At 42.3% G+C, this 18,380-nt stretch overlaps 3 protein-coding genes across 3 annotated transcripts; 1 reads left to right on the top strand and 2 right to left on the bottom strand.

The window, feature by feature from the left end:
• Positions 1–402: 402 nt before the first annotated feature.
• On the bottom strand, positions 403–5,845 carry LOC148414615 (mitochondrial import inner membrane translocase subunit TIM44-like). Its single transcript, XM_088430165.1, has 13 exons — positions 5,721–5,845; positions 5,559–5,648; positions 5,012–5,176; positions 4,695–4,775; positions 3,802–3,951; positions 3,283–3,419; positions 2,874–2,959; positions 2,444–2,536; positions 2,231–2,355; positions 1,850–1,900; positions 1,620–1,709; positions 1,370–1,480; positions 403–1,290 (listed from the first exon to the last, which is right to left on the bottom strand). The coding sequence occupies exons 1-13, from the start codon at positions 5,748–5,750 to the stop codon at positions 1,171–1,173; spliced, it is 1,329 nt and encodes a 442-aa protein (XP_088286291.1). The 5' UTR covers positions 5,751–5,845; the 3' UTR covers positions 403–1,170.
• A 634-nt stretch (positions 5,846–6,479) lies between these two features.
• Positions 6,480–11,335, top strand: LOC148414614 (ras-related protein Rab-11B-like). The gene is made up of 5 exons (XM_088430177.1): positions 6,480–6,728; positions 9,071–9,266; positions 9,332–9,525; positions 10,223–10,303; positions 10,828–11,335. Exons 1-5 carry the CDS (start codon positions 6,689–6,691, stop codon positions 10,971–10,973), a joined length of 657 nt encoding a protein of 218 aa, XP_088286303.1. The 5' UTR covers positions 6,480–6,688; the 3' UTR covers positions 10,974–11,335.
• Positions 11,336–11,629: 294 nt separating this feature from the next.
• LOC148414613 (E3 ubiquitin-protein ligase MARCHF2-like) lies at positions 11,630–17,631 on the bottom strand. The gene is made up of 5 exons (XM_088430174.1): positions 17,289–17,631; positions 15,412–15,673; positions 15,140–15,335; positions 14,073–14,282; positions 11,630–13,261 (listed from the first exon to the last, which is right to left on the bottom strand). Exons 2-5 carry the CDS (start codon positions 15,594–15,596, stop codon positions 13,106–13,108), a joined length of 747 nt encoding a protein of 248 aa, XP_088286300.1. The 5' UTR covers positions 15,597–15,673; positions 17,289–17,631; the 3' UTR covers positions 11,630–13,105.
• Between the last annotated feature and the right edge of the window lie 749 nt (positions 17,632–18,380).

The following is an 18,380-nucleotide window of genomic DNA, read 5'->3' as shown; positions in this document are numbered from 1 at the left end:
GGCAAGTAGAGCCTCGGGCTATTGAAACGGCCTCCAACATGTGCTTACATAATAATGTGAACTTCTTGCCATTTGCCTTCTGTGTCATTGGAGTGCAAGCTGGCTTGTATGTATCTATTGTGCCCCATAGAACATTGTGAATGTAATAGTGATGAGTGCACTCAGGTTCCAGGCCTTAGCCACGCTCATTCATTTGCTCACAACCGTGCACAGCTGAGGCTTGCAGAACATGGCCTCAAGCGCCACAAGCTCTTACTCTAAATTGGACTTGTAGCACGCTCACTGCATTGTTTTTTTTCTTTTTAAACAAGCACACAAATATTTTATCTTCTCGGCTGAAAGCTAGGAGGTGTGAGTATGTACACATACAGACATAAAATCAAAACAGAGGTCAGTGAAATGTTAACATTTCAGTCATTTTTATTATTTTCTTCTGTGGTAAACTAAATAAATAAAATCAATGATATGCAAACCGGAAAAGTTGTTATGAACAAACATATGCTTTAAGACAAATGAACCAGGTATATTATTTGTTAAATTTGGAACCAATAACCTTCCTTTCGCTGAAGATAAATACCAGTTTCAAATATCGATTTTCAACATTTTGGACTACTAATCTTTATCTGATAAGGAAAAAAAAGGCAAAAACACATCAGTCCTTCTACTTATTACCTTAATTTTCTTTAATGATGAGTTGAAGGCTCCTGCTAGCTATAAGCCATCATCATATTGAGTACGTGCAGTTCAAACCTTTTTGAAACTGACAGGTAGTTTCCGTGAATTCACCGCCATTGACGGCAATAATCCATTCTTGCGTGAGTCTAAAATCCATTTCGACAATGACTGAGTTCATTCCAAAGCGAAACACAGAAATGCAGTCGGGATCTCTTCAGTTCACAATGCGAAATATGAATATGATGAACAAACATCAAAATGTACCAAAAAAAAAATTGGTAAACGACACATATGTCCTGACTCATTCCACAACAAAAAACGTGAAATGTTCCAAAGTCAAGTAATGATGCTTTCATGGTCCCATCTATTTACAGGAGATGTCCATTGCACATATCCCCTCTTACCTGTGTGTTTGTGTCCCCTTTTGATGAATGCATGCAGGAACTCCGGACTCCAGTTTATCATTTTTCTAGCCCCGCCCCTTTCTTTTACCTGCTAGAGAACCTGCTCCGTGCTGGACGCGGAGATGTCCAGGAGTCTCCACGCCGCGTTGGGGTTCAGCTCCTCCTGGTCGCGACACAAAGCCCAAACGTACATGGTCCTCAACACCTTCTCCTGTCAAGCAGAAGAGAGTCTTACTTCAAATGAACGTCAATTTTTTTGGACCAGATTCAGTAAATGGAACCAGACCGACCGGATCGCCCTCCACGATGTCTCCTTTGGGGCTTCGCAGCACCATGACCACCTGGGCTTGAAAGGTGATGATCAGCACCGGGCCCTGCTCCATCATCTTGCCCATGGCCAACTGCAAGCAACAAAGAAGACATTTGCCTCACAAAACATTAATTGTGAAACTAATGCGGAAAATGAAGTAACTGATGGCAACATCGGGAAGGTAACTTAAACGCGGAAAACATTGGTGGGCATGACCGCTGGGCACTTACGTCAATATTATCGATGTCAAGGATTTTGGACTGGAAGAGCAAGCCCAGAGCTCTCGCTTGTTTGATGGGATGGGCGAGCTGACTGTATGTCTGCGGACGCAAAGCAAAATTTGTGTAAAAAAACAAAAACAAAACAGTTTGCAAGATGGGTGAATCATCCAATTTGGCTCGATTATTAGATTATTATTGTCTGGGCCCTATTCAAAATCGAAAACCTGTGAAGAACTTACGGCTTCGTAGCACCAGTCTTTCAACACATCCAGCTCTCCACGAATCATTGCCTTCAGAAGAAAATAAAAAAGGTCAACATTACATCCGTTGTATTGATGTTTCTACATTTTAGAAATAAATTTCGGGCACAGCCCCTTTTAAACTCGCAAAACTAGAAGTGACTGCAAAGTGGCATCTCCAAAATAATAACACCACACATGAAAAAGTGACGTTAAAACATAGGTGCCAAACTCAAGGCCCGGGGGCCAGATCTGGCCCGCCACATCATTTGATGTGGTCTGCAAAGTTCTGATTGGACTTCAAGTTCCTGGCTAAAATGCCAAACTTGCAAGTTGCCTTCAAAAATCTGATTGGACCATCAACATTGGCGAGTATCTCACCTCCAGTATGTTTGGGATGATGTCTTTCTCGCATTGTTTGAGAAAAGAGTCCTTGTCAAACTTGGGGTCCGCCTTGACAATCTCAGTCAGCACCTCAGACATCTCCGTCTTGGAGAAAAGACCACCTGGGACAACGAAGCGCGTCAACATTCAATATTGGCTTCGCACAAACAAGACTCCATCTTGATTGGGTGAGAACGTGAAGCTCCGTACCGAGAACGGTGGTGACCCGGTCAGTCACCGCTCTGGACGCTCTGACAAGGACATTATCGCTTTCGTCATATTTCATCTTCATCTCAAAGAACCCTGCAGAGAAAAAAAAAACACAATAAAAAACCCAGGAGTCTCCTAAGAAGGCCATGTTATGCTTTGATCAAACTTGAATCTGTGGGGGCACATTAAAGTAACATTTCAGCTAGGATTGCAAAATGGTGGAATCAACAGCGTCTACTGCCATCTGCTGCTTAAAAAAGGAACTGCCTGCATCTGCATAATAGGGAAGTCTTGTCCCCAATCACGGACCGTTTTTGTTCAGTCTCTGCTCAGTGCAGAACTGGAACAATAGACCGGGTGATATTACAGTAGGATGGGGTTCCCTGAAAAGGTTAAAGGTTAAAAGTCATCTGAGATCTTCCAGACTTACTGTTGAAAACCATGTTGTTATCTTTGAAGTCCTTCCACTGCTGGTACCACTTTGAGTCCTTGTGGAGAACAACACCCAAAGCCTCCCTGCAACACAAAATATCAGCAGCAACGATTACAAATTCAAGGCTTGAAACACGTGTTTCTTTTGCAGAGCTGTTTTGTCAATCTTTGACATCATTTGAGTGTTTTTTAGGATCCCAGTGGGGCCTGTGGGGGAGCTTTAAGGGCATTAAGGTAAATGCAGCAATAAACACTATTTTGAGACCTTCTTTTATCCTAAAATTTAGGATGGAATGAGTTATGAGGTTGTGCCTCAGAAGGAATTAATGCACCAATAACCAGACGTCTGCAAAGAATTATAAATTGTGATCATTTTAGGTTTCAAGTGTGCGGCAATATTTCCTTACTCGTTAGCTTCAACGACTCTCGTGTCACTGTCAGCTCCTCCTTTAGAAGAGAAGTCACTCCTCTTCCTCAGCTGATGGGGTGCTTTATAAGGTCCGGCATCCCCAACATCAATCTCCTTCTTCATGGACTCAACGCTCTGCAGGCATGACAACAACGTGCTCTGTGAGCGCAAGAGACAACTAGTTGATTGTGTTTGTGTCCTAATTACGCCACAAAGTTATTAATGGCCCAGTTTCCTCCCTATCCGTGTCACAGTCAGCTGGCTACCAACAATGACACGGCAAGACGGTTGGAAACTAGCATAGAAAGTAGCGATGCCAAAATGAACAAACGAGAAACAACATTGCACCATTAGCTGAACCTGTGTTGTGCAAAAACCGCAAAAGTGAGAAATAAAGTAGAGATAAGCAAGAGTTTAAAAAGGCGATTTTTAGGGGAATCGGTCACCTGATATGTTTGAAACAAATCATTTGGCGCATCACAAACGGAAAGAAGGTTATTTTTTGCCCTCCTCTCACCTGGGAGATGGCCTGGAAGGCGCTGGTCTTGCCCAGTCGTTCCCCTCCCTTGGAAACGGTCTCGGCGGAGTGCATGGCGCTGCGGGCTGCTTCCTCCACGCTTTCCTTGATTTTCTTCCCGATGTCCGTCCGGCTCGCCTCCCCGATGCTCTGTGTTGGACGCCGTTCCAAAATGCTTTAAAACGGACTTGTTTTCATTTGGGAAAAGCAGGAATTTTGAAACACAGTTTGCAGTATTTGCTCTGAAGCAAATACTGGAGTAGTTGTTTACATCAATCTTAGTACAAATGTGTACTCCCCCAAAATTGAGGTGTTCTACTTAGAGATGTTTTTCTTTTTTTACTCAACAAAGTACCGTAAATTTCGGAACTTAAGTCGCAACTTTTTTCTTATGATTAAAGCCCTGCGGTTTATAGTCCAATGTGGCTCATCTGCAGTTTTACTTGCTAGCCACCAGGGGGCAATAATTGGTTAAGCAAATGTGTGTATCTGTTTAAAGTGTCAATTTATGGAACAACCATGAAATAGAACTGAAAAGATGTGAATCGATGGCTGTGCCTGAAAATAGTTTCAAATAGTCTTAAAAATATGTAAAAGTTAAATAAGATCTTGTATAAAAATGTCACATATATTTTACATACGCACATACATATTTATGATTGTAAATCGGAATTATGTGCAATGTGATTGTATGCTATATAAAACAATCAATCGATTAAACAAAGACAGACCGAAAAAAAAGCATTTTGAGTTTGAACTGCTATTTCTTCTGTGTTATTTTGAAAAGATGTTGGTTGGCTGCTGCAGCTTGTATTCCAGTGTAGCTGTAGTCCCAAATTTATGGTACACTGACACATAAGATAAGGTTTTACAGGCCGTGCTGTGTTACTTACCTCCTTCACCGTTTCAGACAAAGAGCCCAGCGTCTTTTTAAATACTTCCGAGGTCTTCACTGTCTCTGCCTCTATAGATTTCTGATAAGAAGAAATATCGTACAAAAACTAATATGTAACACTGGTTTCAAACAATTATAAGAATATCATCAATTCGAAAAATATTGATAGGAAAATGAGACTGAGGCTTTGGTTTTTGAGGCTATAAATCGTTTTTGGCACAATTAGAAGAAATGCTTTAGTTTCATAAGGCTTCACTTGCCCATCACACCAAAAAAAAAAACTGCAGCAGTGAAGCATCAAGTAGATTGTCTTACATATTTCCTCCGCGCCTGTTGAAGGGCATCAGACTCCTCAAGCCTCTTGGCCTCCTCTCTGAACTTCTTGATGTTCTCCTTCATCTCCTGATTCTTATTGAACTCCTGACGAAGGTTATCGACAAATTCTCCCAGGAAACCTTTGCGAGCCGAAGCATATCGCACCTGAGGAAGCAGATGTGTGGTGCTCTTAATACATCCACAGACGTTGACGTGAAGTAACCCTTGAAGTCAAATAAATAATGAGAGGAGCGTACTTCGATTGCATCGAATTTAACATTTAAACATATGCAAATGCTTTAGACTGGACAATTTTCCATACTGCTGAGTCAATTGACTAGAAACTGCATCGTGAATTTTTTGGTAGGGCTAGGAGCAATTCTCCATTTTTGTGTTAGCCCAAAACACATTCATCGTGAGAACATAATGCAGTACAGCAAGTTAAGCTACCACTGCATATACTCTAGTTAAGATGGTTTGGAAGACATTTTTCCTGTTTACATTTTTCGACTGTCATGAGAAAAATGAATGGGCTCGTGTAGCTGACCTGCAGCTTGTGTACGCCGTCAGCATCTCCTGTACGACTTAAACATGCCAGCGGCCGGGAATAAAAAGCGGCGCGATGTGCGCCAAGAAGCTGCAATGAACACAACAGTCGTTACAATTATGGAGAAGACATCACCAGGTCCGTTTTTAGGTTGGAGCTTACCTGGTAACAGCGAAACATGGAAGCTGCCATCTTGATTTCTGCGTGTCAACAAGCACGTGCAACCATGCTGGTTCAGGACCTTCCGCTCAGCCAATGGGAAAAGAACAATGTGCTTGAGGGGCGGAGCCACGTGTCATCGTGACTTTTAAAGGGGAACTGCTTCATGTACATTTCGGTCACACTGTTGATTTAAAAAAATGAAGCTAAATTGCAAATGTGCTTGCTTAAAATTACGTCTTTGTTGATTCTCACTCACCCAGAGGCGAATGGGCTGAAAATCACACAACACATATAATGTGTCTAAAAATGCGTACTTAAAATTTTAAATTGTACAACTACTAGGAGTATTTAGTCTACTCTCTAGACTAAAACATTAATTAAAAACGGCAACATTGTTTCACAAATATACTGATTTGCACAATATATCCTTTTGCAGTTGTTTGAAAAACTGTCAAGCCAATTTAAAACTACTAACACCATTCAGTGTCAAGTCTCTAGCGTAGACTATAACATTAATTTAAGAGCAACATTCAAGTCAATTTAAAACGGAAGTCCCATAGAAGTAACGTGACACCAATAAAAACCGGCGTTACTATACAGTAAAAAGACGCAACTTGACGCAAACAGCGTCCTATATCAGACTTTAGTGACCTTTGATACTTTTTTTTTGTTTAACATATTTTTTAAAGGCTACAACTGCATTGTTTGCGGTTTGAAGGGACACAGGCGCGCCCCCTCGCGGAAGATATTCGAAGCGCAGGGACTCCTCCCTCTGCAGAGTTGGGGAGCTGCTGCTGCCGCTGCCTGCTGCTGCTGTGCCTTCCCGCAGCCCTGACAGCAAGCATTGGCGCATTTCGGTGCCACGGACAACCTTTAGCAAAAATTTAGCTTCCTTTGAGCCAATTTCTCCCTCCCGTAGCTCGCAGCTCATCCTCCGGGGAACAAGCGCCGGAGCGGCCTCGTCTAGAATGGGCAACCGAGACGATGAATACGATTTCTTGTTCAAAGGTAAAAAAAAAATGATGATCGCGTTTTTCTTTTACGCCGGCTCGTACACTTATGGTTTTGTGCAATCGTTTTAGCCTCTCGTTGCGTCCGTTATGCCGACGAGATGACAACAGTCCAAATATTTGGGCCTGTGTTTTTGCAAGGCCAGAATGATGATCTTGAAAACAAAAACGCTGTCATTGCAACGTTCCAACGCCTCAAGCTTTTTTTTTTTTTTAAGGTAGGGTGCAACACCCTATCTATGTAGGCCTATTGAACTTTTGTTTTTTTTTAGCCATAAAAGAAAACAGCCCCTGAACCATTGACCAGACTCAACCCAAGCTATAACGGGCCATAATCAAAATTGCCGAGGACTGGACTTGATTTATAGTTACAAGCAGGATACGGGATTACAACTTGGAAAAAAAAAATTGCAATAGCAAGATCAACAAATGGCAAGAACAATCACATGAATCTTCTAAAAAAAAAAAAAGCTCACCAGGGATGAGACATGGTGATATCCCAAATCAAAGTGATCAATAGAAAATGTAAATGCTCATAGAAATGTATAGAAAATGTCGCATATTGATTGTAATGTTTAATACCTGTGTGCGTTATTATGATTGTGAAACATGATTTGTGCTTTCGAACAATGTTATCACTATTGAGTAGCCAAGACGTAACTCTCAGTTTAAAGAAAAAAGTTTGACTAAAAAATGCTCAAACAATATTCATGAAACAAATACATATTTTCTTGCCAAATTGATGTAACTGAACAGATGTACCACATTGTTGCATTTCTTTTGTACTCATGTCAAATCCCAGTCTAATGTAAAAGTAGTCTTTCGACGTCATCTAGTGGTGTTTTAATGCGTGTTAAAAGTAAGAAGAAAAGAATTAATTTCGACCAGTGGTTCTCAATGAGGATTACGTGAAGGCACTTTATTCGAAAAGGATTCATGCAGGGACCAGCAAATCTACTTTTTTCTTTTTAAATTAAGAGCACATTCATTGGAACATTGAAACAACTTGTTTCTTAGCTGTTATAGTGAGTGACATTGTTTGAATTTATTTCACACGGATGTTTATTGTCGTTAGTGATGCATTTCTCAATGAAACAGGATTTTTTTCTTCCAAAAGTGTATTGCGCTGGTTAGGGAATACTTGGCTATAGAAAATGTTTTTTAAGTGGACAGACCATCACATTGTCTAGTTGAACAAGAGTTGTGTACAAGCAAACAATGAAAGTATATCTTTTTTGATGAGAAACTATTTTGAAGTACAGTACTTTGAAATTCCGAGACTTTTTTCAGGCAGGGAGTGGAATCTCATGAATATTAGTAGCGATAAACAAACGAAGCTTCATGAAGCACTTGTGATATTTTGTGACTCCTCTAGAGGAAACTTCTGGTTCCTAAAGACATGGGAAGAAGTTGAACGTGTCATCTTTAAACCAAGAGCACCATCTAGAGGTGTTTAAAAAAATCACGGGTGCTTCATGAAGCTTCGTTTTCAGTAAGGATGGATCCAAAATGCCTCTTTGATGCGCATATCAGCTCCTGTGGCACATGAACCTCCGGGGTGGGAGGGTGCAGGAGGCAAAAGGCTATTTAGATGTAACAAAGTCTCCTCTGTGGGATGAATAGTGCATCTGCCGGAGGCGAGGGTTCCCCTCTCTCGCTTTCTCCCTGTCCCTGTCTGGCCGTGCCCCGCAGAAACAGGAAGGGCAAGGCGGTCCCAAAGTGTCGATTCAGGTTTTGGCGAAGCCTGTTATCGGCTTCCTGCAGCCCGGACCGGAACGCTGTCAAAGTTCGGCTCGGTTTCCTTTGTGGAGGAGGAGGAGGGAAAACACAAAAGGCTCCACCTCTGCTGAGAGCCGCCCCCCTTTCCCCACAAGTCCAGCCTGACTCAGCTCCCAGGACTGCCTCTGATCCTCACAGGACTTCCTCAAGACTAAAACAGACTCTATACGCTCTCAAACCCACTCTGGATTCCCCGTGTAGGGATGTTTAATTCCCTTTCTTTCCACTCATACGACTTTTTGTAAACCGCATACAGACGACATATGCCGCTAGTAGTTTTGATATACGTAATTTATTATTCTTCCTCTTTCACGCTGTCACAGTGTCTGGTCTCAACAGCTTTGATTAGTACACAATACCTTACAATAAGGCTGGTATCGACCTGATATTGATATTTGGCATCGGACCGACTGCTGGATTTTTTTTGCACTGTTTAAATAGTGTAGCTAACGGTTGTTGAAAGTTGTTGAAAATGTTTCATTTTTGTGGGAGGGGCTTTGCAACGTATAATTGATAAGCACATGCTAATATCAGACAATTTGTTCCTTCTCTGTCCTCCAGTGGTGTTAATCGGGGACTCGGGCGTGGGGAAGAGCAACCTGCTCTCTCGATTCACCCGAAACGAGTTCAACCTGGAGAGCAAAAGCACCATCGGCGTGGAGTTCGCCACGCGCAGCATCCAGGTGGACGGCAAGACGATAAAGGCCCAGATCTGGGACACGGCCGGGCAGGAGCGCTACCGGGCCATCACCTCGGCGTGAGTCCCTCCCGAGACGCTCGTTTGTCAGGGGGCGTCACGTTCCCGTTCCGTTTGTTCGCCAGGTACTACCGAGGGGCGGTGGGGGCGCTGCTGGTGTACGACATAGCCAAGCACCTGACCTACGAGAACGTGGAGCGCTGGCTGAAGGAGCTGCGCGACCACGCCGACAACAACATCGTCATCATGCTGGTGGGCAACAAGAGCGACCTGCGCCACCTCCGGGCCGTGCCCACCGACGAGGCTCGCGCTTTCGCCGGTACGCAACAGATATCCATTAGCGCGCCCTCGCCGCCTCCCGGCTCTCGGAAACCGGAGCTCAATCTGTGTCCGGCCGTAACGCGATCGCGAGACTCGGATCGGCGCCTCGCTTCAGCAAGTATCCCTTTTAGCTGCGCGGGCAAAAAAATGCGGCAAACTGAAATTGAAGGCCAACGTTTTGTTCATTTTTGGAAATAGCAGAATACACGTCGATGTTCTGTCATTTTAGCAATATTGTGTGCTATGTCTATATAAATATGGGTGCTACCATATGAAAGATTGACTTCCATTCTTCAGTTAGAATTGATGTAGGTAATAGATGTGTTGTAAGTGTAGAAACACTGCCATCCAGTGGTCAGCGTTATCTTTACAGTGCTCAATTGGCTTATTTTGGTCATTTCCGATAAGTGGTAGATTGTGTGTTCTTTTTTTTGTTTGTTTTTAAGGGCCAGTGCTAATGTTTTGCCTATATTCAATTTGATAGCTAAATTAAAACTGATAAACACACATTTTTCCTCTTCCTGTCAACTGAAAATGACATCATAGGGCTCAGTTAGCGAGCGATCACAGCTCAGTTGTTTTGTGAGTTTGGTCAAGTGACATTTGGAAGACCGTGACTGGTTAAACATCCTTTGACAGTGCTTGCCAGTGACATGTGCCACCTGCATTGAATTGATACATTGTTTTCTCGACAGAAAAAAACAACCTGTCCTTCATAGAAACTTCAGCCTTGGACTCGACAAATGTTGAAGAGGCCTTCAAGAATATCCTTACAGGTAGGACCGCACAATCAAAAAGGTCAACGTACGCTTGCCAGTATTTTTATATTACCTCAGGTCTTAGGACATCTGCTTTGGTTCTTATTTTTCGATTTCTAAGCATGGCTTGTCATTTGACCTTGCAGAACTGCAAAGGCTTTGCTGTCAAATGTCAATGGCATTACTCCCATCTGTCTAAATACAGAGAGGCAAATTTTAGGTTTTAATCTGAATTTTGAGATCTCTATTTTTATGAAGATGACCACATTAACTACCCAACCATTTTCTCGTCCAAACAAGCGGTTGATTTCGGGTGTTGATGCATCAAAGCTTTTCATTATTTTATTTTATTGTACTGCGGATGTTAAATGTCGATTTCTGACTGAATTAAATTCATTTGATTCCAAAACTGTCTTGGACATTCCATCCCAGGTACTCTTATTTATATTATATACGTGATACCTTTTACACCATTGTTTGAGAAAATATAAATTATTATTATATATAAATGATCCGAACGTGTCATTTTCGCCCTTCGCCAGAAATCTACCGCATCGTATCGCAGAAGCAGATCGCCGAGCGGTCGGCCCACGACGAGTCCCCCGGCAACAACGTGGTGGACATCAGCGTGCCCCCGACAACGGACGCAACGAGGGGGAGCAAGCTGCAGTGCTGTCAGAACCTGTGACCCCGCTCGCTTTCGGGATCCGGCGCTGGCATGCTACCATGTAGTCTGAAATTGGCCTTCTTTAGATCTAGGGGAGAGCAAGGAATTGATTTGAAGGTGTAATCCGATCCACAGTACATCCTAGCGCGAGAGCCGGATTGCTGGTACCGCGACTGGTCTCTGGTAGACGTTTTGAGTGGTACCAGCACTCCCGGTTTTGCGGTCCACTTCTTCTCGTTCAGTCATCTCAAAAGTGGTAGTGACGCTGCTGATGCTTACTTCCTGTAAAATATTTTGTTTTTATGTTTATTATTTTGATAGCGTGTCTGCTCACATACATTATATTAATGCCATGAAAATAAATTTTACTATATTATGTGGTTGAGGCGGCTGCAGGTGCTTTCCTTAACCAAGTGACAGACAATAAAGCACTTAAAGGGTTGCTACACTTTAGACGTCTTCGGCAGTAGAATTGTTTCTATAGCTAATACATTTTGCCTGTAAAATGTATTCATTGTGCCAGTTGCTGTGGATTGATAATGGATTGAATCCTCGCTATGTATATATTTACAAATGTTAAACTAAAAGGGCATAAAACGGATGTCACTGAGTTTAGTAAACAACTTGCCGAGTATTCTGACAAGACCAGTATCGGAGCAGGTAAGAAGACAACGGTGTGGAAGTCCCTCAAGTTTTATTGCACAAAAAAAGAAACTTTCCAGAAAGGTGACACTAAATACTCCGGTTTAGTACTGCTGCTCAAAAATTTCACAATTACTTCGGTACCCTTATAGAGTACCCAAAAGCATTGATACATTAGTGTGTCTGTATTTCTTCTATTTAAAATGGGACTTTTTTGTTTTAAATAGGCCTGTTTTCTACTAGTCAATAGCTCAATTGATGCTTGCAAGAAGCAAAAGCACAAGTATTGCTTTTTTTCAAATGATGATAGTTTGAAAGTTACTGCACTGTTGAAAGTGTGCAGTTGGCATCTAATGCAATAATTGACTAGCGGATGTTGCAGACTGTCACCCGACTTGACGGAAATATTCACAAATACTCAACTCCCAAATGGTACATTTAAAAAAAAAAACAACAATTTTTCATTCTTAACTTGGCTTGCTTGAACATTTGAGCGGACACCAGTCGTGTCTTGCGATAAAGGTTTGTCATGTGCAAAATAAATCATGTGATGGGAGCTTTATAACAAGTAATAAGATTAGTAAGATAAATGAAAAGGGTAAAAATACACAAACAGGTGATTGTAATCACAATTTGGTACAAAACATCGAGGGTGAAGATCGTCACACAAATGAAAACTTAAAATGTGTCAAAGCCTGCTGATGTTTGAGGGGCTTTACAAAAAAAGCAAAAAAGGGTGCCACTGGGGGCGCTATTTGTCCCAAAATGCTTTTACTCTTTCACATCTTCAAACTTGCTTCTAAGAATTCAAGAAATCTTTTTCCCGCAATTTCTCAAAACGCTTATAAATTGGCAACATTCAAGTGCTAAAGGCTTTACTGTCCCAAGTTTCTTTTTTTTTTTTTAAATACATAACAAGAACACATACTGGAACACAAAAGGTTCAATTGGGGAATAAAAATACAAATTGAGACGAGCCCTCCACTCAGTCGGCAAATTTCTGCGGTACGGGACATAGATTAGCATAGGAGTTAGAGTGGCAAGCAGAAATTGCCAAGCTCCACTTACCCCTCTTGAAAATACATTGTGAAGGTGCGTGTGGGGAATTATTAGGTAGTGAATATGTTTGCTATTATACTGTCGTAGCATGCTTGTCAGTTATATGCTGCTACATGAGCTCGTGTCTTAGTATCTCATACCTTCGCCACAGACTAAAGGCCGGGCTGGAGAGTCCATCCCGGTTTGCGGCTTTTCTCAGCACCGGCGGTCCGTTGTCCAAATCAGGGGTGACTCTGGCACCAGTTGGTCCTGGAGCCACGTGGGTGGCTGTCCAATACTGAAGTTTACATCAAGTGCTTCAATACAGAGTGAAACTTGGGAGAAAGCGGTCCTCCCTCTCTCACCATGGTCCGTTTCAAGTGCAAAGGTTCATCGATAGGGTTTGGTGTGTGTGCGTGTGTGTTTTTCGTCCGGCTTCGTTTGAAATATCCCGCTCGCCGCCGAGCCCGCACTCATACGATGGTCTCGTCAGTCATTTTCTTTGTCGACTTGGTCGGCGCCGAACTTTGAGTGCTGAGCGCGCCTCTGGTGTCGGGCATGAGCAGACGCACTTTCTGATTGGTCCTCCTCCACTCGGAGTAAAGCTGACAGTGGTAGCGAAAGGACACCTGGCGGGGACGAGCCGCGGCGCCAGGTAAACTTTGGGTGTGGGCGTTTGGAGTAGGCACGGGCCGAGATTGGATTACGATAGTATAGTACTCTTGAGCAAAAATATCACGATGTCTTGATTGTGAAATTACAGGTCTAAAATATATTATTTAAACGGTTTAGCAAATGGTCTTTTTTCCACACAGAAATAACTGTTTTCTTTTAAACAAAATATAGAAAACAGCATTTGTTATGATAGTAAACAGCATGCTAAATGAACATAAATATGTAGGGAAAATGAAAATAAACCATAAGGGAGCAAAACCTGCAGCTAAACGATAAATAAATCTAACATTTTAGCTTATGGGCCGCATTGAGGGTTAGAAAAGCTATATTGCGGATCGACGCGCTGTGAAGGTTTCTTGCATGCCAGACAGACGAGCTAACTATAAATGCACTTAATGCACTTGCCACGGACACGCCTCGGACGTCCAACTACTGCAGTACACATATTTACTTACATCTTAAATTATTAAACTTTATGCAGTCAATGTAAGTTTAAGTGGCTGTGGTCTCACGGAGATGCGTGTCATGTTAGCGGCGCCTGAAGTCTAAATAGAGTGAACGCTGTAGAAAACATGATCAAAATTAATAGTGCAATATTGCAATCAATTAAGAGTGCAATATTGATTCTTGTCATTTGATGTTGACGCACGAATGTTTAATTTCCACGCACACAAAAGAAAAAAAAATATTAAGGGTTTTACAATCCCGGTCTATCGTCAAAGCGGTTATCGGCCCATGCCTAATTTGGGAGGAGAAGTGTCTTACCAGCGTCCAGAGGATATAGATGGTGAAGAGGGCGATGGTGAGGGCGATGAGGCCCACGGCCTCCAGTCGGCTCTTGAGCTGCAGGTGGTCCTGCGCGCCCCTCAGACACAGCCAGCCAGAGATGGCCGCCAGCGGCGTGATGAGCAGGAAGCAGGCCATGTCGCACAGCAGGGTCCGCTTCTCGCTGCGCGGGCCCGGGTCCTTCAGCCACTGGAGTCACATGGTCAACATTAACAGCGCAGCTTTTTCTTAACCCTAATGGTCAAAATACTGACCGTTTTTAAGTCATTTTCTTCCACGTCATTCTTGTGGTATTTTAGACAGGAAATGGCAAACTCTTGGTAGTGTGATGACTGAGTGGTCATGTCATGTGGAAATTTGACATGTCAAAAGATTGGAGAAAATACCCCACAGAGGATTTAAGCTGTAAAAAGCAAATAGTTGGGGATGTTTTGGTGGTCCACGCCCCCGTATTTCAAGTCAATAGAGCTTCCTCTCCACATTGAGGACAGAAACAAAAATACTGTAGTGAAATATTCACTTTAGGACCATTTGTGTGTAAACAAATTGGACCTTGATTTCTTCTGAGTATTATATTCAGCCACTAGGATTTTATGAAGAGAAATTTATAAACATTTGAGCTGTAAATAGTTTTGTTCCATCTCCAGAAAAGCTACATATTAATCCAACATCTTTGTTAGTGGTGGCAATGTTCCCTTGCGACATGGCGGTTCTCACGGATTTTAACTTATGACCATAACATTTTCTATTGGAGGTTTATGTCGCTATTTTTTGTATGATTTTTCTTTTAAGTCAGACTAGCCAAAAAAAATAGCATAAATAAAAATATAAATAAATAAAAAACAACTCTACATGGATTTTCAGGTATAACCATATGTAGTGCAGGTTTACCTTGCTTTTTAAAAAAATCTTTTCCCCCTACTAAGTCAGAAAAAAAAAAAATCCAAGCTCACGTGTGTAAAAAGAAAAGTTAACATAAAGCACAGACTTACTGCATGAAGGTCCGTAACAACGGCGACCCGATAAAGGTGTTAAATGGTTCTGACCTGCGTGAGAGGTTGCGGCCTGCGCTCAATGGTGAACTCAGTGTGACACAGCTCGCAGTAGCTGGTGTTGGAGGACGACAGCCACTTCTCCAAGCAGCTCTTGTGCACTTTGCCCAGCGTGCCGGTGCACTCGCACGGCGACAGCAGCGTCTCGCCTCCGCCGCCCTCGTGGCAAATGCGGCACATGCCCCCGTCGCTGGGGACGCATTTGACAAGGGGGCCGTCACCGAAAGTCGGAAGACATTTTATGGGCCGCGCCTTCCTCCGCTTACCTCTGCAGGCTCACGGCTTTCACGATGGTAGAGAGCGGGCGGCCATCTTTAGCCGTAACCTTGGCGATGTACTGAGCCTGGGCGGCAGAATCCGACTCCTCGGAATCCTTGGAGGAGTCGGATTCCGCATTGGCCGAGTAGTCGCAGAGGGAGCCTGGTAGGTGGCAGCACCCCGATGAAGACATGGCTCGGCCGCGAGACCGCGCCGCTTCTCCGCACGAACCGAGGAGGTTCAAAAACCTACTCCTCGGCCTCTATCCACCTACAGTCGAGGGACATGAAAAAATTAACATCTAGGGTTTAATACTGAACATTTTCTTTGTTCTTTCAATAAAGGCACCTTCCTGAAGTGGAATTGAAAGTAAAAAAAAACTACATTTGACTCTATATTTGACTTATTGAACATATAAAACATAACACAAGTACAAAAATTCAAAAGTCTGACCCCTTGTTCTCCTTTTATTACTCATTTCATATTCAGACAGTGGGCTAATTATATACGGTATGTAATGTATCCCCCCCAGTAAACTAAAAGTGAAAACACACAGCTCTTTAACAGTTCCGAAATTCCTACAGGTTCTCAAGTCAATACCTGAATGATGTATTTTTGTAACATGGTCTTTCGAAACCTCTCTTTAAACAAGTCCTTCTCAAGTAGTGGTTGGGGCCTCCCTGGGGGGTTTTGAGGCGATGCCAATAGGGGTGCGGATGAGCCAGGGGAAAATACTTTGTTTTTGCTATTTGAACCCTCATCCGGTATGCACCGGATTCAAATGTTCAGCTAACAAACAAGCTTTGCAAAAATCTGATAATAATCATTACAAAAGTCTGATAACAATCATGGTTACTTGAAGCAGGTGTACCCAATGAGGGTTACATGGAAAACGGGCTAATAGGGGCTCTCCAGGACTGGACCTGGCTCTAGCCTGTAACATAAATAAATGCTCTAAAAATTTTGTTGTAAAGGGTTGTTAACAGTTGCTTCATAAATGTGTATTTTCCTTTTGTTAATGTTAAAAAGGATACCGATTTTAAGTGTGGTGAGTGGGGGCTTTTTCACATTATTTTAAGATTAATTCCTTAATTACTCCATGAATAGTTTTACAGACACACGCATTTACTTTTTGTTAGTTCTCATCTTAAGACTTTTTTTTTAATCACTAGTACCCATAAGACTTCTTTTTTAGTCACTAGTACCCATTAAACCATAACGATCCGATCCTGTCTGATTTTGCGAAAATTTTGAGTACTGTGGTTACTCAGGTTATTAGATGCTATTTACATTATTTGTACTGTTTAGATTTTAGCATGTTTAATTACATGAATAATGGAATGGTTGGTTCTATACACTGTATTGTGGACGGTTGATATGAATAACTGAATAGTTGATTCGAATAGCTTCGTTTCATATCATTTATTTATATATTGTAAGGTATGCCAGTAATTACATAGATATGATTTCTTATTTTAAAAAAATCCTTGTTTTTCTACGGGATCCCCATGGTTGTAGATACTTTTCGCTTAACATTTTCGATATGTGTTGTCCAACTTTTGCACCAGCAACAAGACATTTCATTTCGTTGACGATTTCAATTGAGTCAACAGCGATTAGGGCTTGTTTTATTTAAATTCCAAGAGAATTCTTCGATAGTGAAAATAACTCGGACGAATAGGCCAGCGACGTTTTGCAAGGCTGGGTGACAGCCAAAACATTTGCCCAACCAAACACGAGAAAGCGTCAGTGTCAATCACCAAGCGGCGACAAAGGCTAACGCCATTCGACTCCAATAAAACTACACCGAACAAGCACGCCCCCAAAATAAAATCGTTGATGCGGATAAAACGAGTGGACATGGCGCAAGCTTTAATGCACTCACCGTCGAGACTTCCTTCCTTTCTGGCCCCTTCGTAGCTCGGCCTTGGCTTGGCTTGTGTGACGAAGGCAAAGCTAACGGCTCAGCCCTAGCCGCAAAATATGACATTGACATCGAGCCACAGGCGCTTGGCGAGAGACGAGCACACGCACTGCGACGCCGCCATCGTTGCTCGAGTTTTTTTTTTCCTCCCCGGGCGGCAGTCGTTGAAAACGCGTGAAAGGGAAAGCGGAGGCGTACGCCAGGATTACAAGGCAAAGCTAGCCAGGCTAACGGGCTAGCATCGGACAAGTCTGAGCATCCTCAGCTGTGCGACAGAGGATCACGTGACGTGATGTCGCCTTTGGGTTCGTCGCAGAACGTGGGATATTTCGTTTTTCTTTCGTTTATTCCGTTTGTTTTCAATTCCGTGTTTCCGGTTGCCCTTTTTCGTTTTTTAAAAAATCTCGTACGCACGAGGAGGCCCTGTGAGAGAAGCTGAAATAAGACGCGATGTATTGACGTGCCCTTACGGATGTAATTATTGTTTTGATGATGTAACAGCCAGAGCTAGAAAAAAAAGTGACATAAAATGGCACATATTTGTGCTGTGTGCTTTTTGAAATTTAAATAAAGACCAGTTGAAACCCTGGAAATATTTTTTACAGTTCATGAAAATAAATGTTTGTAGAAGGGCCAAAAATATAATCTCCAATTTTAATTGAAGTAATAACCCGACAAACTTTAATTTCTGGTTTGATTTTTTTTTTTTTTTTTGGAAAATTTGGTCCTGCAGAAAATGTTTAGACAAGGATAGTGTTTGTGCTTTTGGACTACTGAATGCATAGTTTTATTTTTAGATTAAGAGATATATTTCATTGACATGCATGCGTTAGCTTTTGTTGAATAAATCAGATGGCACCAAATGATAATGATCCAGCCTGACTTCACAACACTGGTATTTGTTCTGGACCAGTTTTTGGACTTATTTGTTGTCTTGATGACTCAAAGAAATTCAGTATCACAAATAATTGGGACACAACATCACCTGTAAACATTGCAAAAATGCAGTTTGCATTTCTTGCATTTATATTTTTGGCTCCTCTTCCAACCTAC

This window comes from Hippichthys cyanospilos, chromosome 12 (assembly GCF_059441005.1).
Source record: "Hippichthys cyanospilos isolate Australia breed blue-spotted pipefish chromosome 12, RoL_Hcya_1.0, whole genome shotgun sequence".
In the NCBI taxonomy this organism is placed as follows: Eukaryota; Metazoa; Chordata; class Actinopteri; order Syngnathiformes; family Syngnathidae; genus Hippichthys; species Hippichthys cyanospilos.
Note: the sequence above shows the minus strand (reverse complement) of the source record. Positions and strands in the feature narration are given on the sequence as shown.

Bases quoted from the DNA above. Each gene is read 5' to 3' on its own strand.
- LOC148414613 (XM_088430174.1), bottom strand. From the start codon at position 15,596: ATGTCTTCATCGGGGTGCTGCCACCTACCAGGCTCCCTCTGCGACTAC. The intron at 15,336-15,411 runs GTAAGCGGAGGA...ATGCGTCCCCAG, and splicing joins AAAGCCGTGAGCCTGCAGAG to CGACGGGGGCATGTGCCGCA. The intron at 13,262-14,072 runs GTAAGACACTTC...CGTCCCCGCCAG, and splicing joins TCTATATCCTCTGGACGCTG to GTGTCCTTTCGCTACCACTG.
- LOC148414614 (XM_088430177.1), top strand. From the start codon at position 6,689: ATGGGCAACCGAGACGATGAATACGATTTCTTGTTCAAAG. The intron at 9,267-9,331 runs GTGAGTCCCTCC...TTTGTTCGCCAG, and splicing joins TACCGGGCCATCACCTCGGC to GTACTACCGAGGGGCGGTGG. The intron at 10,304-10,827 runs GTAGGACCGCAC...GCCCTTCGCCAG, and splicing joins CTTCAAGAATATCCTTACAG to AAATCTACCGCATCGTATCG.
- LOC148414615 (XM_088430165.1), bottom strand. From the start codon at position 5,750: ATGGCAGCTTCCATGTTTCGCTGTTACCAG. The intron at 3,952-4,694 runs GTAAGTAACACA...CGTCCAACACAG, and splicing joins TGTCTGAAACGGTGAAGGAG to AGCATCGGGGAGGCGAGCCG. The intron at 1,901-2,230 runs GTGAGATACTCG...TTTCTTCTGAAG, and splicing joins TCATCCCAAACATACTGGAG to GCAATGATTCGTGGAGAGCT.